General features: G+C 33.6%; 1 protein-coding gene across 1 annotated transcript in view; it reads right to left on the bottom strand.

Moving 5' to 3' along the window:
- The window catches only part of LOC102835640 (regulating synaptic membrane exocytosis protein 1-like), a 678,398-nt gene that overhangs the window by 124,444 nt on the left and 532,621 nt on the right, over positions 1 to 21,333 (bottom strand). Inside the window, 2 exon segments of the mRNA XM_006835784.1 lie at positions 4,327 to 4,493; positions 11,425 to 11,537. Of these exon segments, the coding sequence (XP_006835847.1) occupies positions 4,327 to 4,493; positions 11,425 to 11,537 (280 nt within the window).

Genomic DNA, 21,333 nt, shown 5'->3' with positions numbered 1-21,333 from the left:
GTCTCTTCTGACATCCATTTTGACCTTTTGCTTCTTTCTTGTCTTCTTAATGACGTTTTGCTTTCTACCTGTATGATGTTCTAAATGAACATTTCATTTTTTATTCTGAACTATTGATATAGAAAATGATTCTGCAATTAAGAATTTGTCATGTTGTTAAGTGCCATTGAATCATTTCCGATCCATAGTGAACCTGTATAGGGTTTCCAAGGAGCAGTTGGTGATGTCGAACAGTCAACCTTGCAGATCAAACCTGTGTTGTAGTCCAGCGCCACATCAGAACTCCCTCCCTCATTATATATACATATAAATATATTGTTGTTGTTGTTAAGTACCATGCAGTCGGTTCCGACTCATAGTGACCCAGTGCAGTGGTTTTGAGGCTGCAAATCTTTAGGTGAGCAGAAAGCCTCATCTTTCTCCCACAGAACAGCTGGTAGTTTCAAATACTGACCTTGAGGTTAGCAGTCTGATTTGTAACCACTACGCTACCAGAGCTCTCTCTCCATATATACATACCAAAAAGAAAAAAAAAAAATGTATTGGATTTCTAACTTCAATGTTAAATTTTTAAATTTAAAAGCAGTGCTTATCTCAAAAAGGAATTTCCATAGCCTAGTTCCAAACTTTTTTTTAAATAGTATATTGATTTCTTTCCAGGCAGGCAAATTTCACACATTTCATTCAAAACCAAGCTTTGAAAGAAAATGCCACCATAATCCTATAATAGTTCTAGATAGATGTTCCACAATTTTAGAAGCTTTGTCAAACCTTACAATTTTCAGCCAGCATTTACTGTGTGTTCCTGTCTCTACCGCAGTTGTATTTCTATAATACCCATTGTTATCAAGTCCATTCTGACTGATAGTGACCCTACAGGACAGAATATAGCACCTCCATAAGGTTTTCAAGGCTGCCACGCTTTACAGAAGCAGACTGCCACATCTTTCATGGTGCATCTGGTTCGTTCAAATTGCAGACCATTTGAGCATTTGAGCAGACGGCAGTTCAAGTTCACCAGCCACTCCTTGGAAACTCTATATAGGCTCATTCAATGAGTTGGAACAAACTTTATGGCACTTAACAACAACAACAACATAGAGTGTCCTGGTGTGCCGCCATAGGATAAGACTAGACTGCAAACTCAGTTTGAACCACAAGGTCAGACGTAGATTGGTGGTTCAAACCTACCAGAAGCTCCTTGGAAACCCTATACAGGGTTGCTATAAGTCGGAACATAGACTGTGCATATTTTGTACATCTTTTGAATATTTAAGCTAAAACTAAATTCAAATTTTAAGACAAATGCAAAGCACATTTGAAAAGCTGGTTAGCCTTAATCTTTCTCAGTATTTACAATTTTGAAGTATTAGACACTGATTTTATATTGTGATAATCATTCTATGACTTTAGTTTGTGAGTAGTTTTTGCAATTCATGACAATTTTTGAAAATAAATTTAATTATATATATATATATATATATATATATCAAAGGCTATTTATCTTGATATAAATATTACAGTTTATTTTCCTTCTCAACTACATCTCCCCTGTATATTTAACCTTTGAAAATATGACACATGTTTTAGATCATTTTGAATAAACAATTCAGCTAATCCATACGAGAAACAGTTCAGGTACTTCAAGCTGGGCAGCCTGCCATAGATGAATGTATCCAGAGAAAAGGATGCACTTTTAAAAATTCACACACAAGTACTATATGGTTTAGCTAGTTGCAGCCCTGAATGGACAAGACATTCATGGCATAATCATTATTTCAAATACAAAAATAGCAAGATGTGAATTAAGAATACCTAACATGCTTTGAAAGTGACTTTTTTGAAAATGATCATCCAAGAGTACTTATATTTTTCAACTTACACACATCATATATAAGTTTAATTTAATTTTTACACAATTACCTTTTTAAAAAAATCTAATCATATAGGTTTTTGTAATTTAGACAAAATTCTTATTATTTAAAATCTATTTTTCTGAAAATACACAAGAAGTTTGCAAAATACTGACAGCTGTCCCTTTCGGGGGAAAAAAAAAAAAAAAAGCATCCAGAATCAGTTAAGCTAGGTATATGCTGAAATGAACAAAGTTAAAAAACTTTATCAATAGAGAATTTCTCCAGACATTAAAAACACTAATGGGGGGGACTGTGAATCCTTAACAGGAAAATACAGCAACTAAAGTTTGTAAGCACTGGCCTATAAATTACAAGAAGACTATACAGTCCGCTGCTCATTTCTTATCTAGACATTTCCTCACATCAGAATATACTTGGATAAGAGAAATCAAAAGCATATATACCATACATTTTGTTTCTAATATTCTTTCTGAGAATACTGAGCATTTTGTTGATGTTTAAGGTATTAAACATGTCTTTAACAAATGCTATGTTGTCTTCTAAACCATTTTACTGATTTCCACAATAAAATTTATTCAAAGCAATGTATAATAAAACATTTCTTATGTTATAGGATGACTTGGTGTATATCGTTAAAATAAGTGAGAATACCAGACTTTCATATTATTAAAAAGGTAATTGTTTCTACTTTGAATATTTATATGTATTAACTCTTTCCTCAATCCCAAAACTTCTTCAATGAAATTCACTTATAGAGTCAGGCTAAAGAATAAATACAAAATGTGCTTTGTCAATAATGAGTCTGATTTATTTAAGATGGAATATATGTCTGAGGTCCTTTCTCTTTCAGTGGATTATTTGTTTTGTAACGAAGTAATGACACTACTGGTAATATGAGCAAACTGCACAGATTTCTTATCACTCATAGAATGTGAGCAAAAACACAGTTGCCAGCAAATCCATTCCAATTCATGGTGATCTCCTGTGTGTCAGAACAGAACTGTACTCCATATGATTTTCAGGGGCTAGTATTTTGGAAGCAGATCACCAGGCCTTTCTTCTAAAACAATTCTTGGTGGACTGGAACTTATCTCTACCCTCTTAGTTAGCAGCCGAGGGTGTTAACCATTAGCACTATCCAGGGACTTGGTATCAGAAATGGGTAAACTAGGGATGTAGCTTTTGGTATCACATGCAATAAAACCTAATTTGTAAACAGAGTAACTGTTATGGAACTAAAGAGACACATAAACTATAGACCATGGGGCCAAAATGTTCCATTGATTGTTTTTGTAAATGAAGTGTTATTAAAACACAATCAGATTTATTTGTTTTTATAGCTTTGCATGCTACAGTGGCAGAGTTGAGTACTTAGTTAAAGAGCATATGGCCTGGAAAGCATGAAATATTTATTTCTGGTCCATTTTAGAATTAACTTTCCAATCCTGGACTAATGGACGTTCTATAGATTTAATCATACTATACGAAACTAAAGGAGTTCTGGTAGCTTCGAGGGTTAAGAGTTGGGCTGCTAACCTCAAGGTCAGTAGTTTGAATCAACCATCAGTTTCACAGGAGAAAGATAAGACTTTCCACTTTTGTAAGAATTTCAGCCTCAGAAATCCTATACAGGATGAGTTGAAACCAACTCTATAGCACATAACCACCACCAGCCCCATAAGAAACTAAAAATGTAACTCTGAGCAAGCTCTAAAATTATGATTATGGCTATCGGCTGTATATGATAGTCCCAGTAAAACTCATTGACATGGAGTCAATTCCAATTTACAGCAACCCCATAGGACAGAATAGAATTGCCCTTTGGGTTTCCAAGGCGCCATACATAATCTTTACAGACTTCTGATGATCAACACTAGGCTGTGAACCACAAGGTTGACAGTTCAAACCCACCAAGTACTCCTTGGAAACCCTATACAGGGTCCGTATGAGTTGGAATCAAACCAATGGCACTTAACAACAGCAACAATCTTTACAGAAGATTGCCACATCTTTCTCCGGTGGAGTGACTGATAGGCTTCTGGTTAGCAGTTGGATGTTTAAACACTGTGTCATGATCTGAGAGTTGTTGTTAAATACCCTCGAGTCAGTTCTGACTCACAGTGACCCTATACAGGGTTTCTGTCACTTTAAATCTTCATGGGAACAGAAAGCCTCATCTTTTTCCCATGGGGCAACTGACAGGCAGGAACTGCGGTTCCCAGTCCAGGACTTACCCACCACACTCCCTATCTGACAGTAGACAGTACCGAACATTGCATTTATTATATTACGTAATAGTTAATAAACATAACTCAGTTGCAGTACTTTTAATGAACTGTTTCTGCTACTTGACTTACACTGTGTTTTAGAAAGCATTCTCAGGAATCTGGATAAATATTTTTATGTCACAGCTAAAGATTCAAGTTACATAAACCATATTGTAACTCACCTGATTCTACCCCGGGGGCGCTCAGATTGTTCTGACATAAAACTTGTGCTGCTGAGGCGTGAGGCACTGCTGGTTCGGGAAATGGCAGACACATCACTGACATCACTATCTGATGATTTGGCAGAGACGTTATCACAGCTTCTGTACTGATCGTTATATATGTTATACTAAAGATTAAAAACAAGAAAGTGTGAGCTCCATCATCAGGTCGTGGGGAAAAAAAAAAAGAGACATGCATGGTGAGGTAAGTAACTGCTTCACCCACACCATACAGCAGTGTACCTTTGTTAAAGTAGGTGTGGAATATCAAATAATCCATAAATGATACTTTAGAGCAGGGGTGGGGAACCTTTTTTTCTGCCAAGGGTCATTTGGATACTTATAACATCATTCACAGGTCATACAAAATTATCAACTTAAAAATTAGCCTGCTATATTTGGTCAAACACTTAACTGTTGTTGTTGTTCAGTATTGTCGAGTCGGTTCCGATTCACAGTGACCCTTTTACAAGGTTTCCGATGAACAGCTGGTGGGTTTAAACTGCAGATCTTGTGGTATTCAGTGCAGCACTTATCCTACAGTACCACATCCCTAATTTAGTGGCTGGAACTGTGGTTGCCTTGGCAGGGCCAGACCAAGTGATTTCTAAGGCCTTAGGCAGCCCACGGGCTAGACGTTCCCCACCCCTACTTTACAGCCTTTTCTAAACACTAACATACTACACAATGACGTATATAAGAACCCTACATCTTTTGAATGGCAAGTCATGGTTTATGAATACTGAATTATAAATTAAATGTAAAAAAAAAAAAATGCTTGGAGAAATCTTAATTTTATTTTTACAAGTATATGACATCTTAAAATTATGCTATTCATTTGTATTCTGTTGTATCCACTTCTTTCCTTGCTTATTATTCCTATTTTATTTACCTTTTACTGTATCAATGGTATAGACTGACACTATCAGTCTATATTTCTTCTTTCTAAACTACATTTTCTAGTCTAAGATATCATTCTCTCAGAGTGCTTCAAAAAAACAACAACAGTTTTTCACAAAAAGGAGCTAATAATCAAAGCTAAGGGACTACGCCACGGGCAACAGAGTCAAAGACTGGACTTTATCTGGCTTTCTATTATGATTTCATTAAATATTTTCAGATGTGAACCATAAACTGAATATCAAAAGAGAAAGGTGACTTCTATTAAAATTGCAGTATCTCCTATGTCATAAATTTAAATGTATTGCAGTTCAAATCCACCAGTTGCTCCTCAGAAACTCTGTACAAGGATGCTACGAGTCAGAACCAATTCAATAGCACTTAACAACAACAATATACAAGTATCCTATCTTAATATAATTTCTTATAAAACATAAAATAGCTAAATACCTGAGAATTTAAGTTTCTCAGTAAGTAATTTGATTTTACATGTATAAGTAATAAAGCAGTGAAAAAATAAAATATCTGTCAAATTTGTCAAATTTGTAAAAAAAAGTCATCCATGCTCCATGTCAGAAGTTTGATGAATCTGAAGGAACTCCTTCTAAAAATTTGCATGAATGATCATCTTGCTGAAGTAGTTTAAATAAATTGATGTTATAACCTGAGTCTATATGCACAGAAAAGAAATTGCTGTTGTTGCTAATTGCTGTCGAGTTAGTTCTGACTCAGTGATCCTACATAGGGTTTTCAAAGCATTAAATCTTCAAGGGAAGAGAAAGTCTCATCTTTCTCCTGCAAAGCAGCTGGCAGGCTTGTTCCACAGACCTTGTGGTTTGTAGTCAAATACTTTTCATATGGAGCCACTGTACTCCCCACAGAAAGAAATATACAACAATACTATTTTATATCCTACAGAAACGATTCACAATGTATTACAAAATCCACCTTACAAAAGTAATTTAGGCTAAAGCACTTAAATGTTAGTTCTAATTCTTTACTTCCTGAGTTTTACATTAGGCCTGAAAACAAACCCCAACTTGTAGAATGTATACCTACGTATCTTTCCAAAGCTTTTGTTGTTGCTGTTGCTATATTTTTAACAATTGTGAAACTGTCCTTTAAGTGTCACAGGGAATTCTCATGTTGATATGTCCAGAACTGAGCAATTTATACAAGTTCATTTTTTATTTTAAATTAGTATGTCTTAAAAGAGCATATTCCAAACAATATGATAATGTGGGTTACTGGTAAATCCTGCCATATCTCATACCATGGTTCTGACTGAGATAAGTCATTTAAGTTAGAACTCTTTTTTACTTAAGAGTTGTTGTTAAGTACCGTAGATGGGGTAAAAACTTGAAAAGACTCGTAGAGTATAACCTGAATTTAAGTTGCTGCTGTGATACAATTATAGCTTCTATATAGCTGGTTTTCCAAACTATTAAGTTAAAAGAGATTCACTATGTAATTATGTATAATATTTCCAAATGTGTTGAAATGGCAGTTTGTGATGACACATTAGGAAGGAATTTAGATCAAATGATATAGGAAAGTATCCAGCTGAAGGATAGTTGCTGCCCTTGAGTTAACACCCAGCACAAATGTTCTTCTTATTTGGTAATGCCAATATTAGCAATGTAGACTGCATAGTAGAGATATGTGCATGGAAATCTTTCTCTAAGGAACACTTTTTCCTAGCAGCCATTTTTTCTGAACCTTTTTTACATGGCCAGATCAGGTTAGTTGCCCTGCAGTTGATTCCTATTTTGATTTTCCAGGAAAGAGAGAAATAGAGATTTGAAAGGATTCTATGCCCTATTATGTTTTTTTTTATATTGGGATACAGAACAACCCATTATTCTGACACGAGAATATGTTCCTCTTCACATTGGTTATCTGAATGAAATGAAATACTTTTACTTTACTTTTTACTAGCCCATTGACTTTTGTCAAGATCTGTTACAAAGTTAACCACTTTTACTTTTCATCAAGCATCATTTATGGAATTTCTAATATGTCAATTATTTTAATGTAAATTAAGTAACTATAATTTTAGGAATATACTGTCCTCAAGAGGAATTTATACTGATACCTACAGGAATGATAAGTCATATGAGTGGAGGGGGAAGGGCTCTACTTAACTTTTTATAAGTAAAATATTAAATATTTTGCAGCTACATACAAACCCATCACATCAATCTTGGTTGTGTTCCTGGATTACACAAACATAAGCACTCTTTAAAGTGAAAGGGCCTAAATGCCAAATCAACTCCAACTAAAGAATTTCACCCCATCATTTATTCATATAACTCTGTATAGCATCAATGAAAGAAAACAACAACAAAAAGCATGGTGGTCCATTTTAAGGACACTGAAGAAGTTTCATGCTTTTTCAAAAGCAAAGTTACTCAGGATGGATGTTAGGATCACTTAACCTTTTTAAAAGAGGCTAACAGGTTTCAAAAATTAATCTCAGGAGTTTATATGACACTGCTTTGATAATTCTTTGCTCTGAAGAAAGTCTAGTTCTATTGCTGTAATACTAGTATTCTAAGAAAGGTTAACATTTAGTTTGGAAGACAATTTTCAACTACAGTGTATTGCTTCATTTAAATTTCCAAATGAATTAATATAATAAAAAGAGGCAATAACTTATCAAAGTTTAAAAGTTCATCAATGGTAAATCTATAATATATTGGTTTTCAATTGTAACAATAAAATAGATCTTTGTAAATTATAGAAATCTTGGTATGAAAGGTTAAAAACAATCTGTATGGGCTAGGTTTGAATGAACTAGCATGGCTACTAGTAGTACTTGGCTTTTTTTTTATTTGGACTCATGATACCCATGTATGCAGAGTAGAACTATTTCAGAGTTTTCAAGGCTGTGACCTTTCAGAAGCCAATTGCCAGCCCTGCATTTTGGCATTTTGAGATGCTGCTGGGTGGGTTGGAACCATAAACCTTTCATTGAATAATCATTTGTGACATTCAGGGCTACTGTAATTATTTAAAAATTCTGTTGTATCAGGCCATAATATGAATATTAAAAATGTAGAGTGTCTTTCATATGAAATATAAAATAAAAGTAAGCAAACAATATGCTATTGAAAAAGCATTTTAAAAGTAAATTTTTCTTGTTGTTGTTGAGAACATTACACAGTTCAACTGTTTCTATAGGAATAATTCAGAGACACTAATTACACTCTTTGAGTCGTACAATTCTCAACTGTCTTTTCTGAGTTGTTCCTCCATCATTAACATAAACTCACTGCCCCCTCAATTTCCTACCTAATCTTTCAAGTTACTACTGTCAATTTAATCCCACATAGATAGATTTTAAAACAGCACGATGCTCAAAGCAGACATTCTTTACTAGTTAGCCTAAATCTTTGTTTGGCTTTAAGAAGGGTTTAAGTAATATGCTTGGTCTAAAATTTAAAGAATGAAAGTCAGGGATAGGAGGAGAAAAGGGAATTTGTGGCTAACTGCCTCCATGAACAACCTGTCTCCATGAGACCAGAAGAACTGAATGGTACCCAGCTACCATTACTAAACATGCTGATCAAAGATTGTACAGAAGAATGATGATCAAAAGGGGAAAAGTGCAGAACAGAATTTCAAATTCTCATGGGGTAATGGACATATATGTGAAAGTAATAGGCTTTAAATCACTGTTTAAACACAATGAGAAAGAGGGAGCATGTCAAAAGAGGAAGGAAAGATAAAACATGCTAACTTATTTGTATAAAAATTAAAATCCATATGAAAACTTTTTAATAGATCTAGAATACTGTGTTCATATCAGTCATATAAGAACTCATATAAGAACAAAGTACTCTTATGTCATAAATCAGGAGTCATAGGCCTCATTGTACAAAGAGGCCTACTATTTTTAATAATTTCTTCTGAGCCTCACTTGTCATATTGTACTAAATAAGGAAGTTGGAATAGAAAATTAAAGGTCTAAATTTCTTTGGGTAATTATGTATTTATATATATTTGGAATTTTTTAAAAGAGATAAACCTATTCTTGAATGATTAGACATATTAGTCTTAAGTAGTCATTTAAGCATCTAGAACACATCATTTTAATATTTTTTCCCACTGATTGATCAGAGTTCTAGTTCAGAATGATCCAGAAAATTTTTAGTATTTTATTCCAGTTCTTTACTTACCTTTTCTAGCTTCCTATTCCAGCCCATCTCCCTTCCCCTGCTGGTCTACATGACCTCATCCTAAGATATGTTGTTGTTGTTAAATGCCATTGAGCCAGTTCTGACTCATAGCAATGCTGTATAGGGTTTCCAATGAACAGCTGGTCGGTATATATTGCTGAGAAATCAATGAAGTATTTTCAGCTCTAATGAAGCATTTCCAGTTTAAAGAACCTTTCCAAAGAGTTACATCCAACTGTGATCAAACTTACTAAACTTTCCTTGCCTTCTAATTCTGAGTTTGTAATAAAATAAAACAAAAATGATGATGATATTCATAAAAAACACAGACAAAATACTGATGAAGTGATAATACCATAAAGAACAAATTTCAGAGAAGATATATGGAGCAAGAATCAGCAATTCTAGGGAACATCAAGACACCTTACTTACTTTTATTATTTTTTTTCTTCTGCTTTACTGATTTTACTTTTTAAAAGTTGTTTCAGATTCAGGGAATTGTGTCTCACTTAATAATTAATAGTGACCCACTGACCCTTGGTATTCTTTCAATTGGAAACCCTCTACTTCTGACTCAGGTGTAAAGTGAGAGACTGTGCTCAACAGTTGCTGACTACATTGTTGTTGTTATGTGCCGTGGAGTCAGTTCTGACTCATAGCGACCCTGTATAGGGTTTCCGAGGCTGTAAATCTTTACGGGAGCAGAAAGCCTCATCTTTCTCCCATGGAACAGCTGGTAGTTTTGAACTGCTGACCTTGAGGTTAGCAGCCTGATTTGTAACCACTATGCTAGCAGGAATCCTGCTGATTACATTAGGTTAGATGATAAATTCATCATGCTTAGTAACTACTGCTATATTTTGTAACAGTCTCTGAAAATATGGCTATATAATGATCTACCTAAGGAGCTCTGGTAGCGTAGTGATTACGAATCGAGCTGCTAACCTCAGGGTCAGCAGTTCAAAACTACTAGCTGTTCTTCAGAAGAAAGATGAGGCTTTCTGCTCCCATAAAGATTTATAGCCTTGGAAACCCTGTACAGGGTCGCTGTGAGTCTGAACTGACTCCATGGCATATAACAACAACAACAGCAACTTCCATTATTAAAAAATAAATAGGTTTTTCTAGGTTAATATTTCATGCCAACAGTACTGACTTAGTGTAGTTTTTATTAATTATAAATTTCTAATGGGTCATTACTTCCCAAAGGACTTCTTAACATGTAATAAAAGTTGACCTATAATTTTTATTGCTATCTTTTTAATGATATAAAAATATTTTAAAATAGACCAGTTAATATATGCAAAACTACCTCATTAAGTATAACATTCTATGAACACTTTAATTAAAATGACTATGCATTAGTTGGCAGTTTATAAAATTCTACATATTTACTTAGAAAACAACACTGAAATGTAAATTAAATGCTTATCAGTACATGAAACTATGTGAATTTCAGTTTCTAAAAGTCTGAAATCACTTACTTTTCTTATTAAACACAGATCACTAAAATAATCTCACATACCATGATTTTTGCCATTAATTAATTAATTTCAATAGCTACTATCAGTCTAAATCATATCTATTACTGAAGACTATAAAAGATATATCTTAATATTCAATATATTAAATTATATTCAAGCAATAAAATAGTTTGATATTTATACGCTGCTTATTTTTGTAAATTTGACTAGTGACAATCAATTGTTAAGTGAATTTAATATCAGGTATTTACACATTTTATTTTTAGAAACACTATTAAATACAAGTTGATGAAAATTAATTAAATAAACAAAGTCGTAGTTCATAAAATATATCAGGAGCATAAAGATTTTTAGGTTTGGGTAGAAATTATGATGCAAGAATGTCACTTGAGTGATACTTTCCTTTCTATAACTCAGTAATCACTAGTCCTGCCTGTAACACACACTGTACGTTTCTATAAGGGAAACTACTGTTTGGATACTATTAGTTTTACCTTGGAATATTGCTCGCGATCAAGTTCTTGACTAGAACCAGACCCTGTTGTCTGCTTAAATCGATGCACTTTCATTTTCATTTGTCTTGTTCGCTCCTCCACTACTAAGCTTGCTGTAAAAACACACAATGGAAGCCTATTAAAACACGTGAAACACCTTTGAGGAACTGAATGGTTTAAGATTTCAATGCTTTAGATATGATTTCAATTAAACGAAAAATTTTTAAAACATATGATTAATAAACTAAATAAAAAACAAAATGTACAATACTAGCAACTGTTAATCTAAAGATGAGCATGGTTCAGATTACACAGAATGCGGAGCACAAATGTTAGTAACAAATGATCAGTACCCTATTTCTTCATTTGACAAAAATATTTTCAATTCCCTTCAGAAATGATTATGTGAAACCAAGTTTAATTTTGAAAATATGCCTTTATTCAATGGCTGACTGTTGCATGTACACGTATAAAGAGAACAAATATGTATACTTAACACATCACACATATATGCACATGCTTATGTGAATGCACACACCCATTTAACATCCTCAGCTAACAGCAATTTAAGACTATTTTGATGAGCAGTTACTTTTCTGAGGCATCTTTTATTAAGTCACTAATTTTTATCAATTGCTTCTGATGATATTTGTCAGGTGTAAAATTGGATTTACTAAGAGAAAGGATTATTAGCCTTCTCTGTATTTGATGGCTATGTCTAAGACATACATGAAATTGGTATACGATTTAAAATCTGTATCACTTTATGGTATGGAAAGAAATACATTCCAGTTCAGCCTTTATTATTCAACCAAATAGCAAATGATTATTTAGAGAGGAAGACTGCATCCTTCAATAAAATGTAAGGTTTTTATTATTCATTTTTTAAGTCAGATTCAATCATGAGGAAATTACTTTCTAGAACATGTCTTTAATTTTTGCATTTCTGTGAATGGAAGAGGAAACAGAGTTGAAGGTACAGCTGTGGGTAGGATAAATTCTTCAAAAGTTTATACATGTGTTGTTTAGGCCTAAGTTTATTTCAATTTCACAATTCTTAGTAATCTCCCAGGAGTCCTGGTATGGTGCTGTGGGATAATCTGCAAAGTTGCTTTGAACCGCAAGGTCTGTGGTTCAGGCCTCACCAGCTACTCCTCAGAAACCCTATACAGGGTTGCTCTGGATCGAAACCGACTTGACAGCATTTAACAACACCAAGTAATCTCCTAGGCTACTTAGCTTCAGCAAACAACAGATACTAACGTTTATTTTTCAAGGAGTGTGTGCGTATGTTTTAATGAACAATATATTGGGATTTTTGTCCAAGGCCATACATAGTATTTGAAAGGTTAATGATAATGTTGATAAACTTGATTAACTTGACTTCTAATTACATCTCTTAACTCCCACAAGTGGGCATGAAATTTTATAATGCCACTTCCTGATAAATGTTTCCATTGCAATGATTAAGGTTGGCCTATTGTCCTGATGTGGTGTTGTAGGATAAGCACTGGACTTAAAAGCCGGTTTGAAGCACAAGGTTGGTGGTTCAAATTCACCAAGCAGCTCCTTGGAAACTCTATACAGGGTCAGTTTGAGCTGCAAACAACTCAACAGCACTTAACATCATCCTTTATAAAGGACCCTGATACCCACTAAAAAATGTATAGCTCTTTTGAGTGTTCTAGTACATATTCATAGCCCATGAAATAAGTCATAAAGTTGAAATTTGTGGCTGCTTGTCTGAATCATACTTTTAGCACGAAATTATTAAATGGTTATTTTTGTTTAAATTCTGTCAAATAAACAGACAATAGCAATCTTTAATGTCATGGTTAAGCAAACTTTCAAACTTGTTTTTGAAATCTTGACAGCAGAGACGGTAAACACTGACTATTAATCTGATTATAGAATGGTTTAATGAAGAATCTGTGAAAAGAGGCTCAGAGGTTTATTAATTACTTGACAATAGTGATTAACAGTGACCATTATAAAGAAAATTCACTTGGGAAATTTATTGAAAAAAATGTTATAAGAGGCCATAGGCCATGTCAGAAAATGGGCAAACATCTGTTCTTTGCTTTCTGTCTGTGTACCTCTGAATACATGCTCAGTTATTTACTTTGAGCTTTGAGGAAATAAAATGAATTATAATCAGTTTTATTCTATAATTAAAATTTATACAACTCAATGCAATCTCAACTTGTAATAAAAATATTTGAATGACAATGTTAACATAATTATTCTCAGTAAATGATTTCATTATTAAGAAAAATTTGACATTGATTATCATATAGCTTTGTAACACGCACATCTACTATCACATGATTCTTATGGAGGGCAATTTTTTAGGCACTGAAAAGATTATGTTCCAATGCTGAGAAGTCTGAAATAATTCTGGTGATTTACTTTGTCAGAATAGTACCTCCTCTATCTAAATAGGGTTCACTTATGTTACAGCTGCAAATAGGTCTTCATTTTTCAAAATTCAAAATCATAAAGTTAGTAGTTGTTGTTGTTGTTGTTATGTGCCGTGGAGTCGGAACCGACTCATAGCGACCCTGTACAGGGTTTCCGAGGGTGTAAATCTTTACGGGAGTAGAAAGCCTCATCTTTCTCCCGCGGAGCAGCTGGTAGTTTCGAACTGCTGACCTTGCGGTTCACAGCCCAAGTCGTAACCACTACGCTACCATTTCATTTAAAATGGTTACATTTACCTTTCAGAAATGATTGTTTATTGTATTTATTCCTAAAGAAGGTAAAGTTGGCATCTTTTAATTTGTCAAAGAAAGAAAGATCTCCGAATTTACATTGTGACTAAAAATCTTGAGTAGATCCCATGACTCTCCCATATTAATGAACTGCTATATGTCCTGCTAATTGCTTGCTCTCAAATCCTGGTGGCACTATGAGCCAATGTGCTGGACTGCAAAGTCATTTGAACTGCAAGGTCAGCATTTCAATCTCACCAACTGCTCAGAAACCCTATGCTATGGCTAGAACTGACTTGATGACACTTAACAACAACAATGAACATGTCTTGTTCATTGCTTGTTCTCAAATTCCATAGAGAAACAAAGAAAAATACAAATAGCTCATCATCTACTTACTCATATGAAAAAGTCTGATGCTTATATAGCATTGCGTACATTTTTAAGTATTCATCGCTTCTTGTTGTTAAGTACTGTCAAGTCGATTCCGACTCAAAGCAACCCAGTGTTTCCGAGGAGCCACTGGTGAGGCTGAACTGCTGACCTATGGTTCAAACCAACTGTGTGGGCCTGCACTTATTCTACAGTACCACACCAGGCTCATATCATTTATGTGCATATTGTTGTAGATTCTGAAATGATTGTTTATATAAACGATCATGTTTTAGTAAACGTGTGAAAATAAATAACAATGGAGAACATTTAGGTGTGAATAGGAAGTTATTTAACTTTGCTAAGTATTCTCCTTGTTTCAGATTTTTTAAACTCTATACCCTGAAAAAAATGAATTATTTATGCATGATTTTTGCACTATATGTCAATTTAAACAGTAAGACAAGTGTATTGTCAAAAACACAGTATTTAGCACAAATCTGAATCAGAAAATATAAATTTATATAATTTCTAAAAATAATAATAAATACTTGGTAATGATTAAAAATAAATTGAATTATTGGAATATAATAATTTGAGAAGCATTCCACTATAAATTAAATTAACCATAATGTAGAAAATCTAAAGATAAAAGTTTGAAAAGGATGATTACTAACCATGATTTAAATTTTATATGATTTTGATAATGTTAATGACAATAGCAAACTGATACAAGAAATAATTTCCATTTCGTCCACAAATCCTAGAATTAAATTCACATTTTAAAAAAACATTTTAATACTGTAAACTTATCAAAATGACCCAAATCATTAAAATGCCAGTTACATTTAAAAATTGGGGAGAATTTTAGAATTTTATTTTTAAGAAACTACATAGCTGCCATTTACTAGATTTAAATAACACCTCTCATCTTCTAAAGTAATTATCATTTAATTTCATTTAGTCCTCTCATAAAAATGATAAGCTTACATACCATACAGTCAAAAGATACGAGCATTTGCTGTAGACTGTATTTCTTGTTATAATTATGGACAGTCTCATAGCATATTTATCTCCAACAATTTATCTCTCCTAGCCCCTACAATTTAACTTCATAAAAGTTATTTTTTATGTTGATTTTCAGTATACTTTCTATAAGACAAATTATGTACATGTTAAACTGTTATTTTAAGAAAAAAAAACACATTAATTTACCTAAAAATATTGATTGAACATGATTGCTTTTCTCTAGACTTAGTTTTTTCTATATGCAACACTATTTCTATACTGTGGCATTTTTAGAAGCTGAATCTGCATATGTCAAAAATCAATTCAACATTATAATTAATAAAGTACAAAACAGAAACTTATCTTTAAGGGTTACATTAAAGCCATACTTGTGAAATCATTTCTTGACGTCTAAAACTCAAGAAGCAGAATTTTGATTGGAGTAAGCAGGATGAGAAGAGTCAGCATAATTTACCTGGTAGCATAGTGGTTACGAATCAGGCTGTGATCCACAAGGTCAGCAGTTCAAAACTATCAGCTGTTCCACGGGAGAAAGATGAGGCTTTCTGCTCCCGTAAAGATTTGCAGCCTCAGAAACCCTGTACAGGGTCTCTATGAGTCAGAACTGACTCCATGGCACATAACAACAACATAACAAAAAAACTTTTTATGATTTTCTAATGGAAAGTATTCGTTGTTGTTGTTTAGTGCTGTCAAATCGGTTCCAACTCATAACGACCCTGTAATAGGATTCCCAAAGAGCGGCTGGTGAGTTTGAACTGCCGAACTTGTGGTTCAAACCAACCTTGCGGTCCAGTGCTTTATCCCATAGTACTACACCAGGGCTCACAAAGACGCAAATTAAAATAATTTCTGTACTTCCATTCACATGCTTCAATAAAATTTCTAAATCTAGCATTGTGGATAATCTTTGATGAGTCTGAGATCAGTTACAAATATTGTTTTTGCCCATATCCATTTTTCTTTATCTTTCATAAGACTATTCAAAAGAAGTACAGCCTAAGAAAGACAAAAACAAAAAGAATGACTCAAAAAATCTTCAATGTCTTCTCTACCCCTGTTCAGGGTCGCTATGGGTCAGAACCCACTCGACGGCACTTAACAACAACAACCCATCACCCATGGCTGAAATACTTCTACAAAATCCCAGGAAGGTGTGATTCTCTTGGAAGTTCCTTTCACTTACTAGACATTTGTAATTTGCTTAAGAATCTTGTAAAAGTATGTTGTTGTCAGTTGCCATCAAGTTGCCTGGGACTAACGTGACCTTGTATATAACAGAATGAACCATTGCCTGGTTTGAGCCATCTGTCTTTGTTGGCTATACTGAAGTTATTTTTGAGGGTATTGGGTCAAAACAACTGACTAAGAGTTTCTCTTGTTTTACTTGATCCTCTATTTATGTGTAATTTATTATCATTATAATGTAAGCATTAAACTTTCATAGAGATCATTTAAAAGGTTATTTATGAATTTACATTTGTACAAAAATACAATTGTTTTGACCTGCAATTAATTTAGTTAAATCTTTCACATTTTCCCATATGCATTTAGAAATTGAAATATGTTTGAAATTTCAAATATCTATCTTTATAAGCAGAAAACAATTTATATTTAAATTGAAAACAATCTCTAAATTGTTTTCTGCTTATAATATTTCTAATATTTTTCAGTTGGTTTAGGAGAAATACCATGATAAAAGGGTATTTTTATGATAAGGATAAAAAAATTCTGAGATTAAAACATAAAGATTATAAGCATTTTATTTTTTAACAAGTTTAGCAACTACATGTGACAAAGGTGATACACAATAACATCTGGACAGGATAATTAAGCACGTCTGGTTAGTTACGTTGTGCTATCACACTTTATGAATAGAAAAATTAGTGCCTCTGCTGCCATGCTTTAAAGAGGCACAAAGAGTTCAATGATAATGGAGCCATACCCTTGTTCCCATGCATCTCTCAGAAAATGCAATGATAAAGGACCACATCTAAGGAAATTGTCAAGATGAGTGAAATATCAAATAAACGCCTAAAATGTCTCAATTATTGTCAGGAGTGGGGGGGAAAAGGTAAGGGCGCTTACTCAAGACTGTATTTCTTGCTGCAGTTATATGAATGTCACAGCATATTTGAAGTATTTATATTTTAATATATAATGGCAACACAAATACAATAAACAATAAAATATGAAATACAGAGATGAAAAGTAATGAAAGACAAAAAGATTTTGCTGAGTAATCAAGTTGATAGCCAGTATAACTACTCAAAGTCTGAGTAGAAAGACACAATAATTTAATTTGTAAGCTAAAGCTTAAAATACTCTATCAAAACTGTTTGAGATCTTAAAATTAAAAAATATATATATTTATCTCTGTTCACATTTGTTTAGACTTTAGAAGAATAAGAATTACTAGGATGGATAAACATTTTTCATTCATCTAGGAACCATGTAGCAAAATGCGAAGAACTCAGGATTGCAAATGACCAGGTATAGTTTCTAGTTCTGGTCTTATCACCATTCCTCAGTTCACCCATGGGGAATTTTTATTGTATCGCTCCATCACAGAGTCTTTATATGGAAAGTGAAGACAGTGCTCACAGTAAGTTCCAGCCATAATGGTCTATGATTCTACTATTTCAATAGGGTATTGGTTATTTATTTTGATTTTTCACATTTATAAGTACTGAAAACTTACAGCGACCTTTTCACTAGCTCTATTATCAAATTTCCAACACTTAAAAATCTGCCAATTTTCCAAAACTACAGACATTAAGAAAAAAACAAAACATCAGTACTACTTTACATCACAGCTTTCTGGTGTCATACACGTGTATTAGGAAATGTTGATATCATTCTTATCTACCTTTCTTATCTACCACGAAGTCGTTTGAACCATAAGGTCAGTGGTTCAAGCTCACCAGCCGCTCCTTGGAAATCCTATACAGGGTTGCTATGGGTCAGCACCGACTTGACGACATTTAACAACAACAGCATATACACATATAGATGGAATGTTTAAAATATTTTGACTACATAAGAAAACAAGTAATTTCTGGGTCATTTTCTTCCAGGAAATGACACAGAATTTAGTATTTCTCTACAGTGAAATTATCTTTTAAAAAATATGTTGTTGTTGTTGTTGTTGTTGTTATGTGCCGTGGAGTCGGATCCGACTCATAGCGACCTTGTACAGGGTTTCCGAGGCTATAAATCTTTACAGGAGCAGAAAGCCTCATCTTTCTCCCGTGGAACAGCTGGTAGTTTTGAACTATTGACCCTGAGGTTAGCAGCCCGATTTGTAACCACTATGCTAATATACATGGATAAATTAGCTACTTTTACTAAGTGTAGAAATGTTCCAAGTTGTTTTCCTTGTATGATTCTTTCTGAGGTTAAGGATTATTTTGTAATAATTTAAACAATAAAAGAAAATGTTACACCTATCCAGTAAGAAAAACAGAAAATACAAAAGTAAGTATGTGTTAAATGAAAATACCACACTGCCTTTATGGACTTTTAAAGAAAACAGTCCATGCTTTGGAACAGATCATTGAAATGCGTTATTGGCATAGGTGAAATATGCAATTTGTAAATATAATCATTAACATCTCACTGAAGCACAAACCACAGACCATCTCTTATTCTATCATGTGTATTTTGATGTCCTATCAAAAATAACTCCTGGTGTGGTGCTGTAGGATAAGTATTGGACTATGAACCACAAGGTCAGTGGTTCAAAACCTACCAGCTGCTCCTTGGAAACCCTAGACAGAGTTTCTAGGAGTCAGAATCAACTCGACAGCATTTCAAAACTCAACAACAACATTAAAAGCAAAGATGGAACCAATATCACTTCTCAGAGTCTACAATCCTGATGCGTAGAGTAACACTGACAACACTGACCATGAAGAAGAGTTGGGAAAGTCAATCTGCAAACCTTCACTCAATACACACACACACACACACACACACACAAGAGTTGGGAAATTCAGGCTCTGTCATTTTACCTTGCCTTTCTGAGTTAAACAGATATTTTGTTGTTGTTATTATTAGGTGTTGTTAAGTTGATTACCATGTAACAGAGTAGAACTGCTCCATAGGGTTTTCTTGGCTATAATTTTGTTACTAAGAGTCTATAACTAAAAATTGTATCTTTATGGAAGTAGAATGCCATGCCCTTTTCTCCTGTGGAACTGCTGGATAGGTTTAAAGCACCAAAATTTCAGTCAACAGCCAATTGTTTAAGTTTTGCACTATTTGATTCCTTTAAATAGAATTAAAAGGTTTTATAAATGTTATTTAGATTTTGAGAGGGAGCACGACCTTCCTTCTGGAATACAATTATCATGAAAGACAGTCCACATAACAAAGGCTTCTCTGGGGGCAACAAAAGCAATCACTGAAGAGATCATGCTGCGTATCCCAAGTTATCTCTTAATACATTTATCCATATTTTTTTCATTATTTTAAGAACATGATGATAATATAATCTGTTTTGAGAGACTTGATGGGGCATTACTTGAAATATTATCTTGGATACATTCAAAAATCAATTTTGCAGACTTTACCACACTTTACAATAGTTAGTAAGGAGCTCTGGTAGCATAGTAGTTACGAGTCAAGCTGCTAACCTCAAGGTCAGCAGCTGGAAACTACCAGCTGTTCCTCGGGAGAAAGATGAGACTTTCTGCTTCCGTAAAGATTTACAGCCTTAGAAATCCTATGCAGGGTCACTGTGAGTCAGAACTGACTCCACGGTTTATCACCATCACCACCGCAATAGTTAGTGGTCATAAACCCCTTGAGAGAAAAAGCATTAAAAAAAGTCTATCCACGTGATTAGACACATGCCTGATTTCTATTTTCCTTTGAACTTTTTCCACACAGCCCAGGAAAAAAAGGAGTGATGACTTACTTCTCCAAGTGAGTATTTCTTATAAGTTGAAGCTTGGTTAAGATAAGTATCAAGTACTTTGAAGTTCAAAAGAAATCTCCAATAATATTATAAATGCATACACTTGAATCAGCAGAATAGGAAAATAGGTGAGAATCCTAACTTCTGAGTTATTCTATTTGGGCTGCTTCACCCTGGTTTTAAAACTGTTCTTCAAAATTTAAGTAGGAGGCTAGAATGACAGCTATATTTATGGGTTAGTGGTAAAAAAAAACCACAAAATACAGCACAGGAATGGATAAATTAGACACTTTTACTATTGGAGTTCTAAATATTTATGCACATGAACTCATGAATATTCATAGTAAGTGTTCAGTAGAAGAATGGGTAGGAAGATTAACAAACTTGTACTTTTACATTCCTAACATACAATAATAGGAAATACATCACCTAGCCTAATATATATATATATATAATATATATATACTAAAAACAATTTTGCCCTCATGTCAGTTTCGACTTATGGAGACCCCACATGTGTAGAGTACAACTGTATCCCATATAATTTTCAAAACTGTGATCTTTGGAAGCACATTGCTAGAATTTTTTGCTGAGGCACCTCTGGGTGGTCTGAACACACCGTAAGTTAGTAGCCTAGTGCTAGCCTGAATCAACATTATTTTAAAAGTTAAAATAATGTTAAAAGTTAGAATAATGTTGAATCAGAAAAATATACAAATCATTTTGCTTATCTGAGCAAGTCATGTTACATAATTTGCTCCTACGTTGTATAATATATACTTTAATGTAAAAATATTATGTAAAATATCATGTAAATATAATGTAAAATATATATATAATGTAAAAATATTATGTAAAAATATCATCCATATAAGT

Source organism: Chrysochloris asiatica, unplaced genomic scaffold (assembly GCF_000296735.1).
Source record: "Chrysochloris asiatica unplaced genomic scaffold, ChrAsi1.0 scaffold00019, whole genome shotgun sequence".
In the NCBI taxonomy this organism is placed as follows: domain Eukaryota; kingdom Metazoa; phylum Chordata; class Mammalia; order Afrosoricida; family Chrysochloridae; genus Chrysochloris; species Chrysochloris asiatica.
This window is presented reverse-complemented; position numbering and strand designations above follow the sequence as displayed.